The sequence below is a fragment of the Penicillium cosmopolitanum genome (genome assembly GCF_028827165.1).
Source record: "Penicillium cosmopolitanum strain IBT 29677 chromosome Unknown utg000009l:1.0-9042332.0:1.0-9050551.0, whole genome shotgun sequence".
Lineage (NCBI taxonomy): Eukaryota > Fungi > Ascomycota > Eurotiomycetes > Eurotiales > Aspergillaceae > Penicillium > Penicillium cosmopolitanum.
The window spans coordinates 6,505,092-6,521,366 of NW_026622679.1; the positions used below are offsets into that span (position 1 = coordinate 6,505,092).

Consider the following 16,275-nt stretch of genomic DNA (forward strand, 5'->3'; position numbering starts at 1 on the left):
ATGGGGATAATTCATGATTCTGATTGACATGACATATCGTAGCTCTTCTTTTCGTTCTTCTTTTTTTTCTTATTTCTTTCTGAAATTTTACCCTTTAATCCTACCCAGGTGTACAAATGCCCTCCTCACTTCCCTCCGAGGGACATGGCTTCTCTCTTAGCCTCCACGGACCCAGCTTTGCATACCAACTTCAAGTTGAACCTTGGAACCCATTCTAGCCCTGACGTGACGATTATTTCCTGTTGGGGGCCACTACCTCATAACGACCTCGGGGGGGATTTACGGCTTTCTTTTGTGTACCTATAACTATAATTGTAATTATTGAGAATTCAATATTGCTATTAAAAGCGTCATGTACCATGTTCTATGAAGGATATGTAGCTATGAAAATGTACAAGCAAAGAACAGTCGAATATACATGCAGAGCTTCCACCAGTTTCACTCAAACCCCCCCCAGTCAAATAGTAAATGGGAACACTAGCAAAATGAAGTGAGCCAGACAGTCAATCAAATATTAAAAGATCTCAAGCAGCCATCGTTAATACGTATCTGAATGAACGAGTAGGTTAGTTTTAGTTTGGATAAAAATTCAAGTTACCAAGTAAGGGAACAAGAAATAAGAGAAAAAAACTCACGAGGTGATACAATCCATCCTCTCAGTCGTCAGCTTCAAGCTAACAGTCAACAGTTCACGAGCAATGCGAGGTTCACTCTCCTGCAATGCCTTCCATCGCTCATCACTCAAAGACCAAGCAACACACTCATGTTCCGCCTTGACCGTCGCCGTACGGCGCGTATCGCTGAAGAACGGTAATTCGCCGCAGGGCCGGCCCGCGACGACAAGTTCGAAGTACCGGCCCTGCGGAAGCTCGTACTCGCAGCGCAACATGCCGGATTCAAGGAGGTAGAAGGCGCGCGGGATGTCGCCTTCATGGTACAAGGTTGCGCCGGTGGGGAAGGACTCGCGCGAGAAGTAGGCGCAGGCGGGGAACCAGAAATCTTCGTTTTGGGTTGAGAGGCCTTGGAAGGTTTGGAGGAGGAGGGGGAGGGGTTGGCGCATGGCGGACCAGGCTGGGGCCGCCATGAGGGTTGTTTCTTGTTCGTGTTCGCGGATCGTGGTTGTTGCGACTCGTTGTAGGTATTGGCCTCGAGGGGAACTGACGATGTTGTCTGCGAGGCTGGGGCTGGCTCCGGAGAGTGATGGGACGGATACGGGAATGGGGACTTGGAGGTGGTTATCGTTGTTGGTATCTGGGGTGCCAGTGCGTGTACTGAGGATGGCTTCTTGGCGGCTGTAGAAGACCTTCAAGTAATCGTTCTCGCAGAATTTGAGGGCTGAGTTGAGATCTTCGAAGATCGGTACGCCTGAGTCAGACTCAAACAAACCCACATTCCGTAGACTCTTGCCGACCTCGCCCTCGATATCGAGACCGGAGATGGCCGTCTGGACATTGCGTTTGCGTAGAACGCGATTGATGCGTGTGAAGGCCTCGGCGGCCGAGAAGTCCAGCCCGTAGACGCGGGAGAAGTCTAGAATCAAGTTCCGAATCGGTTGTTTCTCGAATGCTTCCTCTTCAATTAGTCCCCGCATGGTGTTCTCTACATTCACAATCGTGCCGAAGAAGAGATAACCGCCCAATTTCATAATGAGCGTTTGTTGTCCAGCTTCATGCAAGAATTGTTGTTGAATCGGAGGGCGACGGACGGTCGAGCCGGCAATTTCTCCAGAGAAAGTGGCTCGAATGGCAGACTTGCGAGAGGTCTGTACCACAAAGTTGACGCATGCCAGAATAATTCCAACCAAGATTCCCATTACGAAATCCACAGCCCCCATAGTGAGGACAATAATCACCACCTATACCAGTCAGCTACCTGTAGCTCTAGTGTGAGGAGGTCTGAGAAACATACCGTCAAGTATTCAAGGCGCGACAATTTTCCCCATGTGTCTACCAATGCCTCCTCGAGTAACTCAATACCCAAGAGGAAAATCAGAGCACCGACAACCATAACAGGAATGTATCCGATGATCACCGGGCCCACGACCATGATTCCTGCCGTGGCTGCAGCCAACATGAGTCCAGCCAAACGGGAGGATCCACCACTAGCAATGAACATCAAGCTGTTTGTGTACACAAGATAGTTCTGTTTGTGTCAGTTTGGTTGGCAGATCAGAATTAAAAGTGGAGGAAACTTACTTGAATGCTCCCAGCAAATCCCGAGAGGGCATTGGTCACACCGTGTGCCATAAGCTCTCGGTCCACATTGAGATTGTCTTCCCTGTCGATATGCCAAGAGCTGGCACATTGATAGGCACGTGAAGAACTCCGAAGAAGGTCAGAGCAAACATTGCCGGGATCGTGTCGGCGAAGGCGGTCCAGTTGACGGCGGAGAAGTCTTGTAAGATATCAGTCAACTTGAATCTGCAATTGGGAAAGGAACAAGCATCGACTCACCATAAAGGGTATAGAAGTGGTACCACGGATTGTTCGATGATGGTGCATCAAAGACCCATCCTTTCTGATGCAGAGTGTCCATTGGGATACTCGCGCATAAAATAACGACATAAAACAAAGCCGCAACCACCATGAAATAAGTGCCAACGAGGAATGTTGACCGAATGAAACGCTTCAAAATGAGGAGGGAGATCGCAAGAGACAGGGGTATTATCCAAAGTGGGAAAGTGTCGAGGTGAAAGAGCTTCTGTAAGGTAGTGAGGTTGTACTCGAGCGAGCCGGACAAGCGGGCGGAAACCTCGACTCCGGTTGCAAGGAGGAAATAACCGACACCACCAATGCAACCGATAAGGATATGACGAGGGAAGAATCCAATGAGCGAGCCGAGCCCGCAAACGCCCATTAGGAAAAATACCAACCCAGTCAAGACGGAGCTGACCGAGAAAGCTAGAATTGTTGTCGCCAATACTGACTGAGGGTTGTCATTGCCAATCCGGGCAAGGATGGTAAACGCCATCTGATGAAAGAATGGCACAACCTCAATCATCTCGCTTCCGATACCTCCCTTGAAGATCGAGCCTCCACATGAGAATACGACCTGTGAGATGATGGTACTGACATAAAACATTGAGATTCCATCAGCGCCAAGATGAGCAAAGAGCGGCTCTCCCAGCGGGAATAGGATCATTCCGTAGGATAAGGCATCAAGAATGTTGAGGAGAAGGCCTAGCAAGACCGCAGGGATTAGACTAAGCGGGTGAACTACTCCTTCCTGCCAAATTGCACGTCTATCCCAGGACTTTGGATTGGATAGTATCCTGGTCCACTTGGCAACATTGGCCGTCCCTTTAGCGAAGAACTTGGCTGGTCGTGGGGCTGTAAAGCCCTGGTTCTCAATGTCTTCGACCGCCCCATAGCCATGAGGTGACCTGGATCGAGTTTTGGATAATAACGAGGTTCTTTCAGAGTCTCGCGGTTCGGGTTCGTCTAGAATGGTCGGTAGTGGCGGAAATGGTGTCTCTTCAATCGGTTTGGCATGTTCCTCCATTAGATCCGGGTATGGATCACGCATCATATCGGTGAGAGCCGAAGACGAAGGAGAGGGATCTGCCGGACCAGCATCCGACTCAACAGAAGTTTCTTCTAGTGTGGGATAGGAACTGGCGATGGCATCCTGTGAGCCGCTGGGACCGGGTGGATGGAGACGATTTTGCTCCCGGAAGATATCTAGACCTGGAGGCAAGCTCGTTCGTCCCCGCGAGGGCTTTTTATTCAACGATAGACCGTAGGTAGCAAGCTCCGCAGTCTGTTCCCGGAGACTATCGGTGGCATAGTGAGCCGGGTCTGGAGGGATTTGAGTGGTCAGTAAATCGCTCGGGCGCATTGAGTGAAGACGGAAAAAGGATGCGGGGGAACCAAAGTAATTAAGCCGGTTAAAAGGGTTTACAGTGCAACATACCAGTAGGAGTATTGAAGGAACGGTGAACGAAGGAGCGGCTCGGAGTGCGTAGACTGGAGCTGTTATAGCTTGAAGCCTCCATGCCGGCACCGGGGGAGCTGCCAAGGTTTGCGTTGGCGTGCTCCACCAGTGAGGACGACTGAACGGAGAAGTCTGCATCGCGATCGAAGCCCCAATTACGATGTGATAGGGCCGATGCTCGGGAGTCGCGACGAGTTCGTGGCTGTAGCACTCCCATAGTTGCAGTTGCGCAACGGCTGGCGCAGATGGGCCAAGATTGGCAGATTATCGACCACAATCCCGCTAGCGCATGCAGCGGCGTTAGGAGGCAAAGGACGAATGACGCAACGGGGCGATCTGGGGTGGCTCAAGGCTCAAGGGGCCATTGGGAAAACTTGAGAGGTAGCGCGTTGCGCTGCTGTGGGAGGTGCTGTCAATAAAAGAATCGTTTGATCGACGATCAGCGGATTATCAGGGAAATTATCAAACAGGGTGGATTATTTGGCGCATTGACTAAGGTTCATGGAGAGTTCCAAGGAAATTCTCGGTGATAAGAGCCAAGCGGTTTAGCCCGCGTTATCGCCTTATCACGCACTAACCCGCTTGCGGACCTTTTACTTCAGCTAACTCTCTACAGTTAGTTTGGTACTTATCAGCCAACGCTAACAAGGGCCAGCCTTAGCTACAGATTAGCTACAGATTGCAACCAACTACTAACTGGTACTCAGGTGTCGTGCTCGCCTCCTCTCAACCCATTGCTGTGAGAATTGCCGGCCCCCCATCCCCATTCCGGATTGGATCCCTGACCCCCTGCAGCCATTGATATCCACCCGATGCATCAAATTCAACGTCTTACACAAAAGCTTGACGAGATGTTTGCTTTTTATCTCATCAGTCCATGTATCTGCATCCATAGTCTACTCCTGCGAAATATTCTACGCGATTCATGAACAAATGACAAGGCACACTCCATACATAAAAAAGGGCCGAGATCGGTCTTCTCCGCAGTAGATTGCGTTGGCCAAGCCGCCACTGATTCATGCTCGACATACTCGACACGATCGACCAAAAAAAAATCAGATCATAATGCATCACATTCAAAATTTCAGCGCCATCCCATGGCGGGGTATCTCAATAGGTCCAAAGAACTCCTCCCGTCGTGCCACGCCACGCCCCCAATTCCTCCAATCTACCTATGTCAATCGCTCGAGAAAACCTTGTGCAATCAGCCTCTCAACATCTCCCTGGCGAACGTAGAGCTGACTATTCTTGGTCAAGTTGATCACCCTGTCATGAAAAATAAATCAGCCATTGGTTCACTGTAATGCCCCCCAAAAGGAAAGAACCAAAGAGCAAATTCAACGTACCCATATTCCGTCTGTATTTCCCCCGCATCCTTCAAGACGCGTACATCAATAAAAAGATCCCTTGGCGGCTCCAAGGTCCCCGTCAAATCGACATCCGTCCATTGTCCCTTATACGCCGCCAGCATATCGCCATACTGACGAAAGTACTCTTCCTCCTCCGGACTGAGAGAGCTATGTCCGCCAGCGCCCTGCATCTGGCCCCGGTCCTCGGAGGATTCACCCGGCTGCTGCTGTTCCAAGATATCCACTCCGTTCCAGCAGAGCTCTTCCAATTTCTCCGTCCGCACACGGTGATACGCCAGGAGACAGCGTTTATTCCGGCGCATGCACAGATGGTCCACGAGCAGTGCACAAGCAACAGCCGGGTCTGCGGAGGGATTGAAGGCACCGTCAAAGGGGTCGAGGAGACGGGCTACATCTCGGTCTAGGTCGCGCACTTCGCGAGTCACGGCGCGGACGATTTCGGTTTGGTAGGGCGGGAGATGGGCGAGGGCTTGAGTGCGCTTCGCATGTTGGACCTGGGTCACGTTATTTTAGCTTCATGAGCTCTGGAAGTTCCCAATTCTTGCTGAATTCATCACCACGTACCAATTTGTTGCCCAATTCGCCGTACATGGTGGCCACGCGATCAGGGTCGCAGGGTTGAGGGACGCGCGCCCGTCGTGGATCCATCGCGCCCGGACGCCAAGCGGTCTTAGTAAGTGGGGTGGGGATCGACAGGAATGAGGTATATGAGACAGGTGGGATTCTGCAGGTAAGGAAAGGACAGTAGAGAAGTAGAGTCTTGTGAGAGAGAAAGCGAGAAAAGTATGAATTCAGTAGAGATGAAACGAACTTGAAGTTGGAAGAGTGCCAGTGGTCGAGCTGTGATAGAGATGGAAGGTGCTAACTACTACTACTAGCTTACGGCCAACTTGAACTTGAAGTTGATTATACTAGTAGTACCCCAAAGGGTATATATACTAGGAGTAGTACTCATTTATCTAGAAATGAAAGACTCGAAACAACTTGAAGGAAATTCAATAAATTGACTATCGTACTCTCTGTTAATACTGCATGGATGCACGCATTTGATTATAACCAGCCTGTGTGATCGGCTCATACTTGGCCGGCTCATCGGCCCCCATACAAGATGGTATGCACGCGATCACTGAATCAGGATCCGGCGCCAGGAAATACGGAATGGAAAAGCGTCTACGAGTCATGCGTTGTTCGCCTTCGAACCGATCCGATAGAGGCGGTAGAGTAACACGATGGCTAGTCGATCGTAGATGATCTGAACTCGTTAGTACGCAGTGACAATGACAATGACAATGTCAGACAACACAGCCCACTAACCATTGCTCCATCTCTGCAGCAGGTCGCCAACGTTCATGACAATGGCATTTTTGATAGGCGTCGCGGGAACAAACTTGCCAGGACTCGCGACGTCCTGAACTTCCAGCCCGCCGCAGTCATCCTGGAAGAGTAGCGTGATCGAGCTCCAGTCCGTATGCGCAGGACAACGCGCTGCTCGGTCGTTCTCTAAGGTTTCGGCTGGAACTGGAGGATAGTTGAGCAGGCGTAGTTGGTTGTTATGTCCAGAGTGTTTCTCCAGAAGATAGTTCTCATCTTCCAGTTCCAGGCCGATAGCGAGAGCGCGTAATATTTCGCCTCCAGCGACAAAGCATTCCCAATAAAACCGTAACATGAAATCACGGAAACCTGGGAGCACTTCATCTGGAATCCACTGGTTGGGCTGCGACGAATTCTGGTCGCTGCCAATGTCATAGCTCTCCTGCCGGTAGTCAGCGAGGAGTTGCATACGATACCAGATCTTCACGCCTTTCGTTGAGCAAATCTTCTGTTGCTATTCAACTCACCTTGATGTCGGGTACCTCTCTCAACTGCTGGGCTCGTTCCTGGTCATTGGTCGTACTTATTGCCTGCGAGACTTTCTCCAGCCCCGGCCAGGAATAGCCTCTGTGAACAGCCCATCCCTCTGGATGAGGTGCCTTGAGTTTGTCCTCTTGAGGTAAATCAAAGAAAAGCCGAGACCATAAGAAGGCCTCGTCGACAAGGTGGTCTGGCACAGGGTGATTGACGATATACACGAACCCCACTTTCTTACAAGCAGCGACGATGTCCTGGGCAATTTGCAGACGACTTGACCCGCCAGAGGTCCACTTGGCAAAGTCCACGACAGGGATCATCGACTCGGAGGTCGAAGCCATCGTAGTGGATACGAGTATTCAGGCCGTTTCGATGGGAGAGAAAAAAGACTGCGTTGCTGGTGCGGTGTGCAGAGAGGGAATCGTTTCCCATGCAGTCGGTGAGACAGACAACTCTCGTCTCACCAGCAAAACGGAGTGCCTTAGTTAGAGATGGACATGCCCAATTGGAGGGCATTTCGTGAGACAAGCCCGATCAATTGGTAAGGAGTCAAGATTGCCATTGTTTTCCAGGATCAGTACTCCGTACGGAGTTAGTAAAGAAATTGTGCCCTATTAATATCGAATCTGCGATGGCTGGAAGGCTGGGCCTGTGCTGGTTGGGCATCGTGCGACTGGTGGGTGGCCAGTGGTGAGTGGTGACTGGTTGCTGTGGCAGGATGGCGCCCAGTGGAGAAGGAGAATCGGCTGTACCTACATCATCCCCATCCATCCCAGACACCGACCTCTGTCATTTTTTTTTGGTCTGGTTTGCTTCTCGGAGACCTCACCTCTGGCCTTGTCGGTAAAACACCCTAATCCCATGAGCTCATTGAATGAGCTTGTCTCTCTCTGCGCGCCGTTTCCTTACACTAATCTTACTTGTTTGGGTAGTCTGTTGACATCCGCCGACACTCTCGATAAGCCCTCACCATCACCCTCACCCTCACAGCTACCCTACCTTCTTACTTCCCAACAATGCGATTTGGCGCCGATTGAACCAAGCAGAAAATCATTTGAAGCAGCGATCTTAAATCACCCGGTCGCACCCCGCCAAATTCCCCTCCCAGATCACAAGAATGCGGGCATCATGGTGGATCGGCGTCTGGGCCACACTCATACCCACGGTCGTCTTATCGGTAGAGACAGAGCCCTTCTCGTCCCCGGAACAAGGAAAATCCAACAAGAGAGCCCTCGAGGTACTCCGACTGCTGAGCCGAGATGACGACAATTGTCCCAGCGGCTACAACCCGTGCTCAAATCTGGGTAACTCAGATGCCTGCTGTAAGAGCGGGTCACGCTGCACAACAGACGCTGCGGACAACATCGCTTGCTGTCGGACCGGCGCAAGCTGCACGGGCAGTTTGACTGGGACATCTACCGGCACTGAGACAGGTAGTACTTTCATCTCCCCGCATGGTACTTCTGCCACTACCACAGCTACCGGCACGACTGCCACGATGACCGATGGGACAATTGACGGGGCATACCCATTCGTCTACATACCTACGACCATCGGAAATGCAGAGAGCTGCTCTTCATACTACTCTCAGTGTCAGTCAGAATATACCCAGTGCACAGGCAACTTAATGGGTCGTTACGGGGTAACGGTTGGTGGAAATGGCGGAGGAGTAACTGTGGAGGCAATCACTGGAGCCGCACAAGCGACCTCGATTTGTTCCAGCCTGAGCTCAAGGGCCTGTCATGGTCTTCAGATACAAAACTGCGCGACGGCCGCGACGGAGACTGGGCGCGATACCAGTGGGAACGCAGCCAACCCACGTCGGGCATCCAGTTTACACGACCTGGCGTTTGGCTTTGCTGTTGGAATTGCGGGAATGTTTATTTGATGTGAGATGGCTTTCGAAGGGTTACTGGATATATTTACTAGGCCCGTCCTTTTTTGATGTACATTTTATTGCTGATTGATGACCCCCTCGAGTATGGATACATAGCTGGAATTACTGTGAATGAACTCAATGAATATGTTTTCCAACAAGGCTCGTTTAAAACTTGACCGTTTTTTTTGCTCCCCGGGATGGATTCGGAGCATTTTGAGTGTCGACTGTTTGGCTGCTATTGGTCGCCTGTCTCAAGGCATTCCAAGGTATCAAACTTTCTTCGGCGTGGCAGCCATGCAGCCAGAATGCTGGCATAGACCCGTGGACTCTATTTAATTCACGCGAAGCTCCGCAGCTCTTCAGTTTAAGTTTAATGTAGCTACTGGTGCCCTACACACGAAGGTAATTATAATGTAGACTCTGCCTGGAACGCATGGATACAGTAGTATAAAAGTTGGTTAAAACTATAGCAAATGGGATGAAAACGATCCCGAAGGCAAACATGTAGAACCATAACGACAAAAGCACGGATGACACCCCGACAACCAATCTTCATCATCTCTATTGCATACCATCAAGAATGAACTCGAGTAAGATGGATTAGTCTCCACCACCACCACCTCCACCCCCACCATCACCACCGCCGCCGCCGCCATCGCCTCCACTGCAACCGCCTCCTCCACTGCTACCACCTCCCGAATCACCACCGTAGGAACCTCCGCCAGAGTCACCACCACCTCCACCGGCGAAGGTCCCAGAATACCCATTGGTTCTGTATGACCGATTATATGAAGATGTCGGCGGCGAAATAGCTTTATATGCGGGTGTGGCTTTTGCGGTAGTGCCAGTGGAACTTTGTTGTTTCACACTTTCGTGAATACGTCGCCGTTCTGCATCCTCCTCTTCCTGAAGCTTGCGTCGCTTTTCATCTTCCTCCCTCATGCGACGGTCTTCTTCAGCCCTGGCGGCGGCCTTCTTCTTGTTGGAGAAGAATCCGAAGCAGCCCATGTTGAGTCTGTATGGGGTGTTAAGCCTGGGATATGGTATTGATCCCAGCCTTCACTTGTTCTAACTTGAAAAGTGCTAGGATGCAGCAAAGATGATGTGTTGTACTTTCAGTGTGATGATTGAGTCTGTGGTTTTGATATAGAGGAAACAGCAGTCTGGTTCGAAGTATATATACTATATCTCTCTAGTACTAGGACTGTCTCCGAGTTCATTCCAAGGTTATCTTGGACCCCAACCCGCTTGGAACCGAGGGACATCACTTGAATCCATGCCCAGGTGAATGTAGCCCTTTTGCCCGGACGGGGCTATGTTGGACCCGTGACTGGTTCATTGTATATAATGGATCCAGGAACGATTTCCTTGGCGCTTATTTCTTGAATCTGCTTGGGGCACTCGTTTAATTTTTCTCGTTGTCGTTAAGCCGACGGTGCCCGGGTGGATCTTTGAGGCTCACGCGGGCTATGTTGTCATATTTTATCGTGACGAACCGCCTTCTATTTCCCGGTTGTATTGATTGGTGGGTAATGAAAATGTTGCCCACATGTTCATATTATCTATAGGCACCCCGAGAGAATATCTCTACTAGTATCCTGCTTAGGCTAACTTAGACACTTGCCGATGCCGATGCCGTTGCCTATTGGATATTATAGCCAGATTCGGGCAATCAACCACTGACCATCGAGCTAACCGCTCGCTTTTCTTACTAACGGCCCTAGTTATTAATTTCCTGTTGGAATATTGAATCGATGCTATTCCGTCCAGAGGAGATTCTTTGTCAATCGGTTATTGGAAAGCCTTTCGATGACTGTGTAGATCATGGTCACCTGTTTAGACTAGGCTTAACCCCTAGATTACGAGGTTGACTTGATTTGATATGATCAATTGTTTATTTCCGCCTGTTTATTTTTGGATAGTCCTCATATACGTTGAACGGTACGGGATATTGATTACCTGCTCTTACTAGTATTGCGTTGCTCGTGATAATCAAATACGAGTCAGACTTGCCGTCATAGTCTCCGGCTCGTATAGTCCCAAGGCGGAGTCTGCACCTGGAGATTGGAGGCAGTGCACCAATGCAAAGCATCAGAGAATCAGCGGAGCCAACTTCAGGTGCCATAAGATGGTTTGAGTGCTACTAGCGCATGATGCAATGCGATCGATGATTCTATTTCTTCCTAGCGGAGCAGGTGTGGCGCTATCCTATTCGTGAACTCATCGACAAGTAGTTAATCTCATCATGGTATATATCCCTGGGTAGCAAGAGTAGGTCCATAATAAGACTCGAATAAAGACTGTCTATGAGAAGTGCCGGTTCTGGTCACAGAAAAAACTTTCCAAACGTATCGCGAGGAGAGATAGAGTGGCATGGATTTGACCCACATGCTGGTCAGGACGGGCACCATGAGTCGTATGTCTTTTTTTAGCCTAGCCAATGCGATTAGAGTGAATCAGACCGCTAGGTCGCTTGACCGACGATCGGCATAATTGGTTCCAAGTGGGTTGTGCAGTGCACTATGAGTCAAAGTGTTCTTAGTCTATCTCAACAGCTTGGGCAGCGAGGGAGGACGGTGAGTGAGACCAACAGTCAGAATTGTTCCGAGGAAGTCCCGCCGGCTAAAGATGAGTGGCCAATGCGGACAAAGATACTCAGTACCCTACCCTAGGGGACAACCCAATGCGATGCGGATGGGATGCGGGGCAGATTGGATTGGACTGGACTGGGCTCTGGATGTACTCCCGGGCTCCGTTCCTGTATGCAATGTTAATCGCTTCGCGGCCTGACAGGACCATCAACCAAGGAACAATGAGAATTGAAAGCTTAAAAAATAAAAGTAAAAGATAATAACGGTTTCAATCTGAAACCCAGCCCCTTCTCAACCTGTTTTGTGGGAGGGGCGGGCGGGTTGATGTGAAATCGCAAGAAATCGGGTGGTTGGGTTGACGACGGGAGGCTGGGGATGTACTTGCAAGTCCACCACCACCACTTCCACTTCCACTTCCTTTCTCCCCCCATTTCCCTTCCCTCTTTCTCTCTTCTATCCTTGATTACCTTCCCGCACTCGCTTTGGGTTTATTCTTCGAAAATCCGCAACCTCTACCCTACTCCCAGGGAGTGACGATCTATCGTCTCCCATAGATCGAGTATACAACACACCAAACACCCTCCACCCCAACATTACCGAGCCGAGCATTCCTTGTCAACAACGTGTGATTCTAGTTCCGAGCGTCAAAAGAACATTCCCCGAAAATTGTCACTGGGCAGCCCTCCCAATATTGTCGGGGTTTGTCCCTCCTCGTTTACGATGCGGCCTTTCTTCTCCATTCCAGTGATCCCGTCGCTGGTCGTCTTACTCAACCTTGCATCGATTGTCTTCGCAACCCCACTATCGCTAGAGAATGTCGAAGGAAGCGACCTTGAGAAGCGGTCATCATGCTCGAATCCCTGTGGCTTTTATTCTCAGCTTTGTTGCGCCACTGGCGAGACTTGCACCACAACAAGCGGCAATGAGGCGAAGTGTGTCTCCGGCTCCTCTGGTTCAGGTTCAGGCGGCGAATGGCAATACTATACAACAACATACGTCGTGACCGAAACCGATCAATCTACCATTACATCAGTCTGGAGCAGCCGTGCCGCCGCCGCGACTACCTCGTCAGGCACTTGCAGAATAGACCTGGGCGAGAGTAAATGTGGGAGCACTTGCTGCGACGCAGCCCAGGAGTGTTCAAATGGTGAGTGTGTTGCAGAAAGCTCTTCGGCAGCAGTGGCTACTGGCACAGAAGTCACTGGAGAGGCCACGCCTGGCGTCCGAGGAACTAGCGTATCTACTGCGACGGAGACCTCAGCACCCACCACCACCGAAGCATTCACCGCGCCAGTGGGAACAAATGGCGCCGATTTGATCGGAGCTAAGGCAGCGGCAGACAAGGGAGGATTGAGTGGTGGAGCTATTGCGGGTATCGTCATCGGCACAATTGCAGGTGTTATTCTGCTGCTCCTTTTGTGCGGTTGCCTGTGCTTTAAGGGTGCTCTCGATGGCCTTCTTGCGGCTCTTGGTATTCGCAAGCGCCGCAGAAACGAGACCACTGTCGTCGAAGAACGCTACTCTCATCACTCTGGCAGTCGACCTCGACCTCGACCTTCGGGTGGCAGGACCTGGTTTGGTACTCGACCCCCAGCAGCCTCCGATAGTGAGATCAGCGAGAAGAAGAAGTCCAAATGGAGCGGCTGGGGCACGGTTGCTATCATCCTTGGAGCGCTTGCTCTGTGTTTGGGACTGAAGAGACACAAGGACCAGGAGCATGATGACGATCACTCCTCTTACACCTACCCAAGCTCCTATTATTACTCAGATACCTACACATACTCTGGCAGTAAGTTCTTGCGCCTTGAGGATTGAAGAAGAGAAAATACTAACATGCTTCTTTCACAGGCAGCGAAAGTTCTGACAGACGAACTCGACGGAGCCGACGATCTCGCGGGACCTCTCGTCGTTCATGATGCAGGCTAATCCTTTGGATTCCTGATGCCGGTCTCACGAAAGCAGCAACAATCCTTGCGGCAATTCGATTGACCTGAATTTCTTACGCATTTCCTGGCGCTATTTCTCGTTAACGACTTATGTACGACTACGACTTTTTTGATGGTTTGATGTATTATTTTCTTAGGTTTATTTTGGGGGTATGAAGATATGTCTCTTTCAATGTTGATATGAGAGTTTGATGCCTCGATCCAATGGCTTTTTTGATGATTTTGAAGCACGGTGGTGTACATATGAAGATATGAGAGCCAGATACGAGCAAAAATATGAACAATGACACAGATAATGAATAAGATTTCCCATAAATATACCACTAGTATTCAAGTTACCACTAGAATATACCAGATTAGAAACCTTGGAGCCTTACCCGGGGCCTCTAGGGGACTCCGAGTCGGAACTCGCTGTCTTGCTCTCGAGCATTATCCCGAGGTCATCGATCGTTTCACATCCCACATGCCCACCAATGTAAGAAATAGTTAAACAAGCCCACTTTGGTCTGTAGACTGCACCAGTCAATTGAGAAGCCGACGGTTGCACGAAAGCAACAAGCAGTGATTGGGGCTGGCCTTGCAGGTACAATATGCCCTGGCCGCAAGGATGACCCTTCCTCGGGCCGGCTGCACAGAGGATGTTCTGGTCAAGAATCACCAGGATCGAGTCCAGATGAGAAAATGCATTACTATTCGATTTAAATGCCCCGAAGAACATGGGCATTGCGCATGAACGAAGGTCATGGTCAAGGCTAAGGCGGCCAGGGCACACAAAAGGCACAAAGGCTTAGTGGACTCTGCCGGCTTGATCCTCCCCGCCTTCGGACCCGAACTTCTCTCTCCCTTCAACTCTTCCCATTCCCTCAAATCATCCATGAATCGCACCCCGATTCAAGCTTGGTGACCCTTTATTCCCCTCAATTCATTCTGCGACATCTGCAACCTCCACCGTGCCACCCAGTACCTTTCAGAAAACCCGACCGTGGGAGCATTACGAGACCCCCAAACGAGTCATCACCGCTCGCCATGCTACAAGCGCAGAGCCAACACGTTTTTTCCCACCAGCAGCAGTACCCGCAGGCTGACCCCTCATGGCTGCAGCATCAACAACAACATCAGCAGCAGCAGCAACAGCAGCAGCAGCAGCAACAACAACAACAACAACAACAACAGCAACAGCAGCAGCAGCAACAGCATCAAGCGCAGCCACACCCCCAGCACCAACAGCATGCCTCCTTGGTCGCTCAGCAGCACGCCCACGTCCAGGCCGCGGCGGCCGCAGCGCAGCAACAACACTATGGCCGTCTAGCAATGGGTGGTAATGGAACCGCAAACCCTGCGCAAGGTGCTGGAGGTGCCTCTGGAATAGGCGGAGAGGGTTTGGCGAATGCGGTCTCCGTCATGGATGGTGGGATCAGCGAGGAGAACCGCAAGGTCTTCATCTGGGTCGCCGAGCTCCTTGACCCGGCTCGCAGAGAGGCTGCTCTCATGGAACTGAGCAAGAAGCGTGAACAGGTTCCCGAGTTGGCCCTGGTGATTTGGCATTCCTTCGGTAAGAACCCCAGTCGCATCGTGGGGGTGCCCGGCTTTGCCGACCGAGACTAACCATCGGCAACTTGCAGGTGTCATGACTGCCCTGCTTCAGGAGATCATTTCCGTTTACCCCCTATTGAACCCCTCTCAGTTGACTGCTGCCGCATCAAATCGTGTCTGCAATGCGCTGGCGCTCTTGCAGTGTGTCGCATCTCACAACGAGACTCGGACGCTCTTCCTGAACGGTAACAACTCCCCCCAAAGCCCAATGATTGTGATTCTCAAGCGCTAATTCACCTTCGCTATATCTAGCCCATATCCCCCTATTCCTATACCCATTTCTCAACACCACCTCAAAATCGCGCCCGTTTGAATACCTGCGCCTCACCTCGCTGGGCGTCATCGGAGCGCTGGTCAAGAACGACTCGTCAGACGTGATCAACTTCCTCCTCACTACCGAAATTATCCCTCTCTGCCTTCGCATTATGGAGACCGGCTCGGAGCTGAGCAAGACCGTCGCAATTTTCATCGTTCAGAAGATCCTCCTCGACGATATCGGTCTGGCATACATCTGCGCGACATACGAACGGTTCTACGCTGTGGGTACAGTCCTCAGTAACATGGTGACACAGTTGGTGGAGCAGCAAACGGTCCGACTTCTCAAGCATGTTGTGCGCTGTTTCCTTCGGTTAGTTCTATCCCTTGCACTGCCAGCCTGACCAACTCTCTAACGGCGCGTATAGATTGAGCGACAACAGCCGAGCTCGCGAGGCATTGCGGCAATGTCTGCCGGAGCCGCTCCGAGACGCCACATTTTCGTCTGTTCTGCGCGACGATGCAGCCACCAAGCGCTGCCTGGCCCAGCTTTTGATCAACTTGTCGGATAACGTTTCCGATGGAGCTCAGGCGGCCATGTAAAATACGAAAACGCATTTCTTTTCTTGCGGGATAACTCTTTTTTTCCACTTCATGATATGCATGGGCAGGTTTATGGCGAGTATCGGTCACAAAGGCGCAAAAGTTATGGGCAAGCATTTGATGGATTCGCACCCGGCCTTGGTCGTCTTCATTCAACCACTGGTGTTGACGGCACCGAATTTATCATCTGTCTTCTCTTCATTCTATCTGGGTTTTATCGCAACATTTACATTGGAACAGTTTCCGGGACTTCAGTG

At 50.8% G+C, this 16,275-nt stretch overlaps 7 protein-coding genes across 7 annotated transcripts; 3 read left to right on the plus strand and 4 right to left on the minus strand.

Moving 5' to 3' along the window:
- Window positions 1-631: 631 nt before the first annotated feature.
- Window positions 632-4,150, minus strand: N7509_010515 (sulfate transporter family protein; the record flags this gene model as incomplete). Its single annotated transcript, XM_056635152.1, has 6 exons — window positions 632-1,855; window positions 1,909-2,142; window positions 2,196-2,277; window positions 2,346-2,394; window positions 2,454-3,797; window positions 3,913-4,150. The coding sequence occupies 6 exons, from the start codon at window positions 4,148-4,150 to the stop codon at window positions 632-634; spliced, it is 3,171 nt and encodes a 1,056-aa protein (XP_056485772.1).
- A 955-nt stretch (window positions 4,151-5,105) lies between these two features.
- N7509_010516 (DNA replication protein PSF1) lies at window positions 5,106-5,951 on the minus strand (the record flags this gene model as incomplete). Its single annotated transcript, XM_056635153.1, has 3 exons — window positions 5,106-5,199; window positions 5,280-5,797; window positions 5,868-5,951. 3 exons carry the CDS (start codon window positions 5,949-5,951, stop codon window positions 5,106-5,108), a joined length of 696 nt encoding a protein of 231 aa, XP_056485773.1.
- A 374-nt stretch (window positions 5,952-6,325) lies between these two features.
- Window positions 6,326-7,492, minus strand: N7509_010517 (isopenicillin N synthase family dioxygenase; the record flags this gene model as incomplete). The annotated part of the gene is made up of 3 exons (XM_056635154.1): window positions 6,326-6,555; window positions 6,618-7,056; window positions 7,142-7,492. 3 exons carry the CDS (start codon window positions 7,490-7,492, stop codon window positions 6,326-6,328), a joined length of 1,020 nt encoding a protein of 339 aa, XP_056485774.1.
- Window positions 7,493-8,268: 776 nt separating this feature from the next.
- Window positions 8,269-9,039, plus strand: N7509_010518 (uncharacterized protein; the record flags this gene model as incomplete). The annotated part of the gene is made up of 1 exon (XM_056635155.1): window positions 8,269-9,039. The coding sequence occupies one exon, from the start codon at window positions 8,269-8,271 to the stop codon at window positions 9,037-9,039; it is 771 nt and encodes a 256-aa protein (XP_056485775.1).
- A 591-nt stretch (window positions 9,040-9,630) lies between these two features.
- On the minus strand, window positions 9,631-10,038 carry N7509_010519 (uncharacterized protein; the record flags this gene model as incomplete). The annotated part of the gene is made up of 1 exon (XM_056635156.1): window positions 9,631-10,038. One exon carries the CDS (start codon window positions 10,036-10,038, stop codon window positions 9,631-9,633), a length of 408 nt encoding a protein of 135 aa, XP_056485776.1.
- Window positions 10,039-12,341: 2,303 nt separating this feature from the next.
- On the plus strand, window positions 12,342-13,547 carry N7509_010520 (uncharacterized protein; the record flags this gene model as incomplete). The annotated part of the gene is made up of 2 exons (XM_056635157.1): window positions 12,342-13,410; window positions 13,474-13,547. 2 exons carry the CDS (start codon window positions 12,342-12,344, stop codon window positions 13,545-13,547), a joined length of 1,143 nt encoding a protein of 380 aa, XP_056485777.1.
- Window positions 13,548-14,593: 1,046 nt separating this feature from the next.
- N7509_010521 (Rcd1-like cell differentiation family protein) lies at window positions 14,594-16,018 on the plus strand (the record flags this gene model as incomplete). Its single annotated transcript, XM_056635158.1, has 4 exons — window positions 14,594-15,119; window positions 15,190-15,345; window positions 15,413-15,788; window positions 15,844-16,018. The coding sequence occupies 4 exons, from the start codon at window positions 14,594-14,596 to the stop codon at window positions 16,016-16,018; spliced, it is 1,233 nt and encodes a 410-aa protein (XP_056485778.1).
- Between the last annotated feature and the right edge of the window lie 257 nt (window positions 16,019-16,275).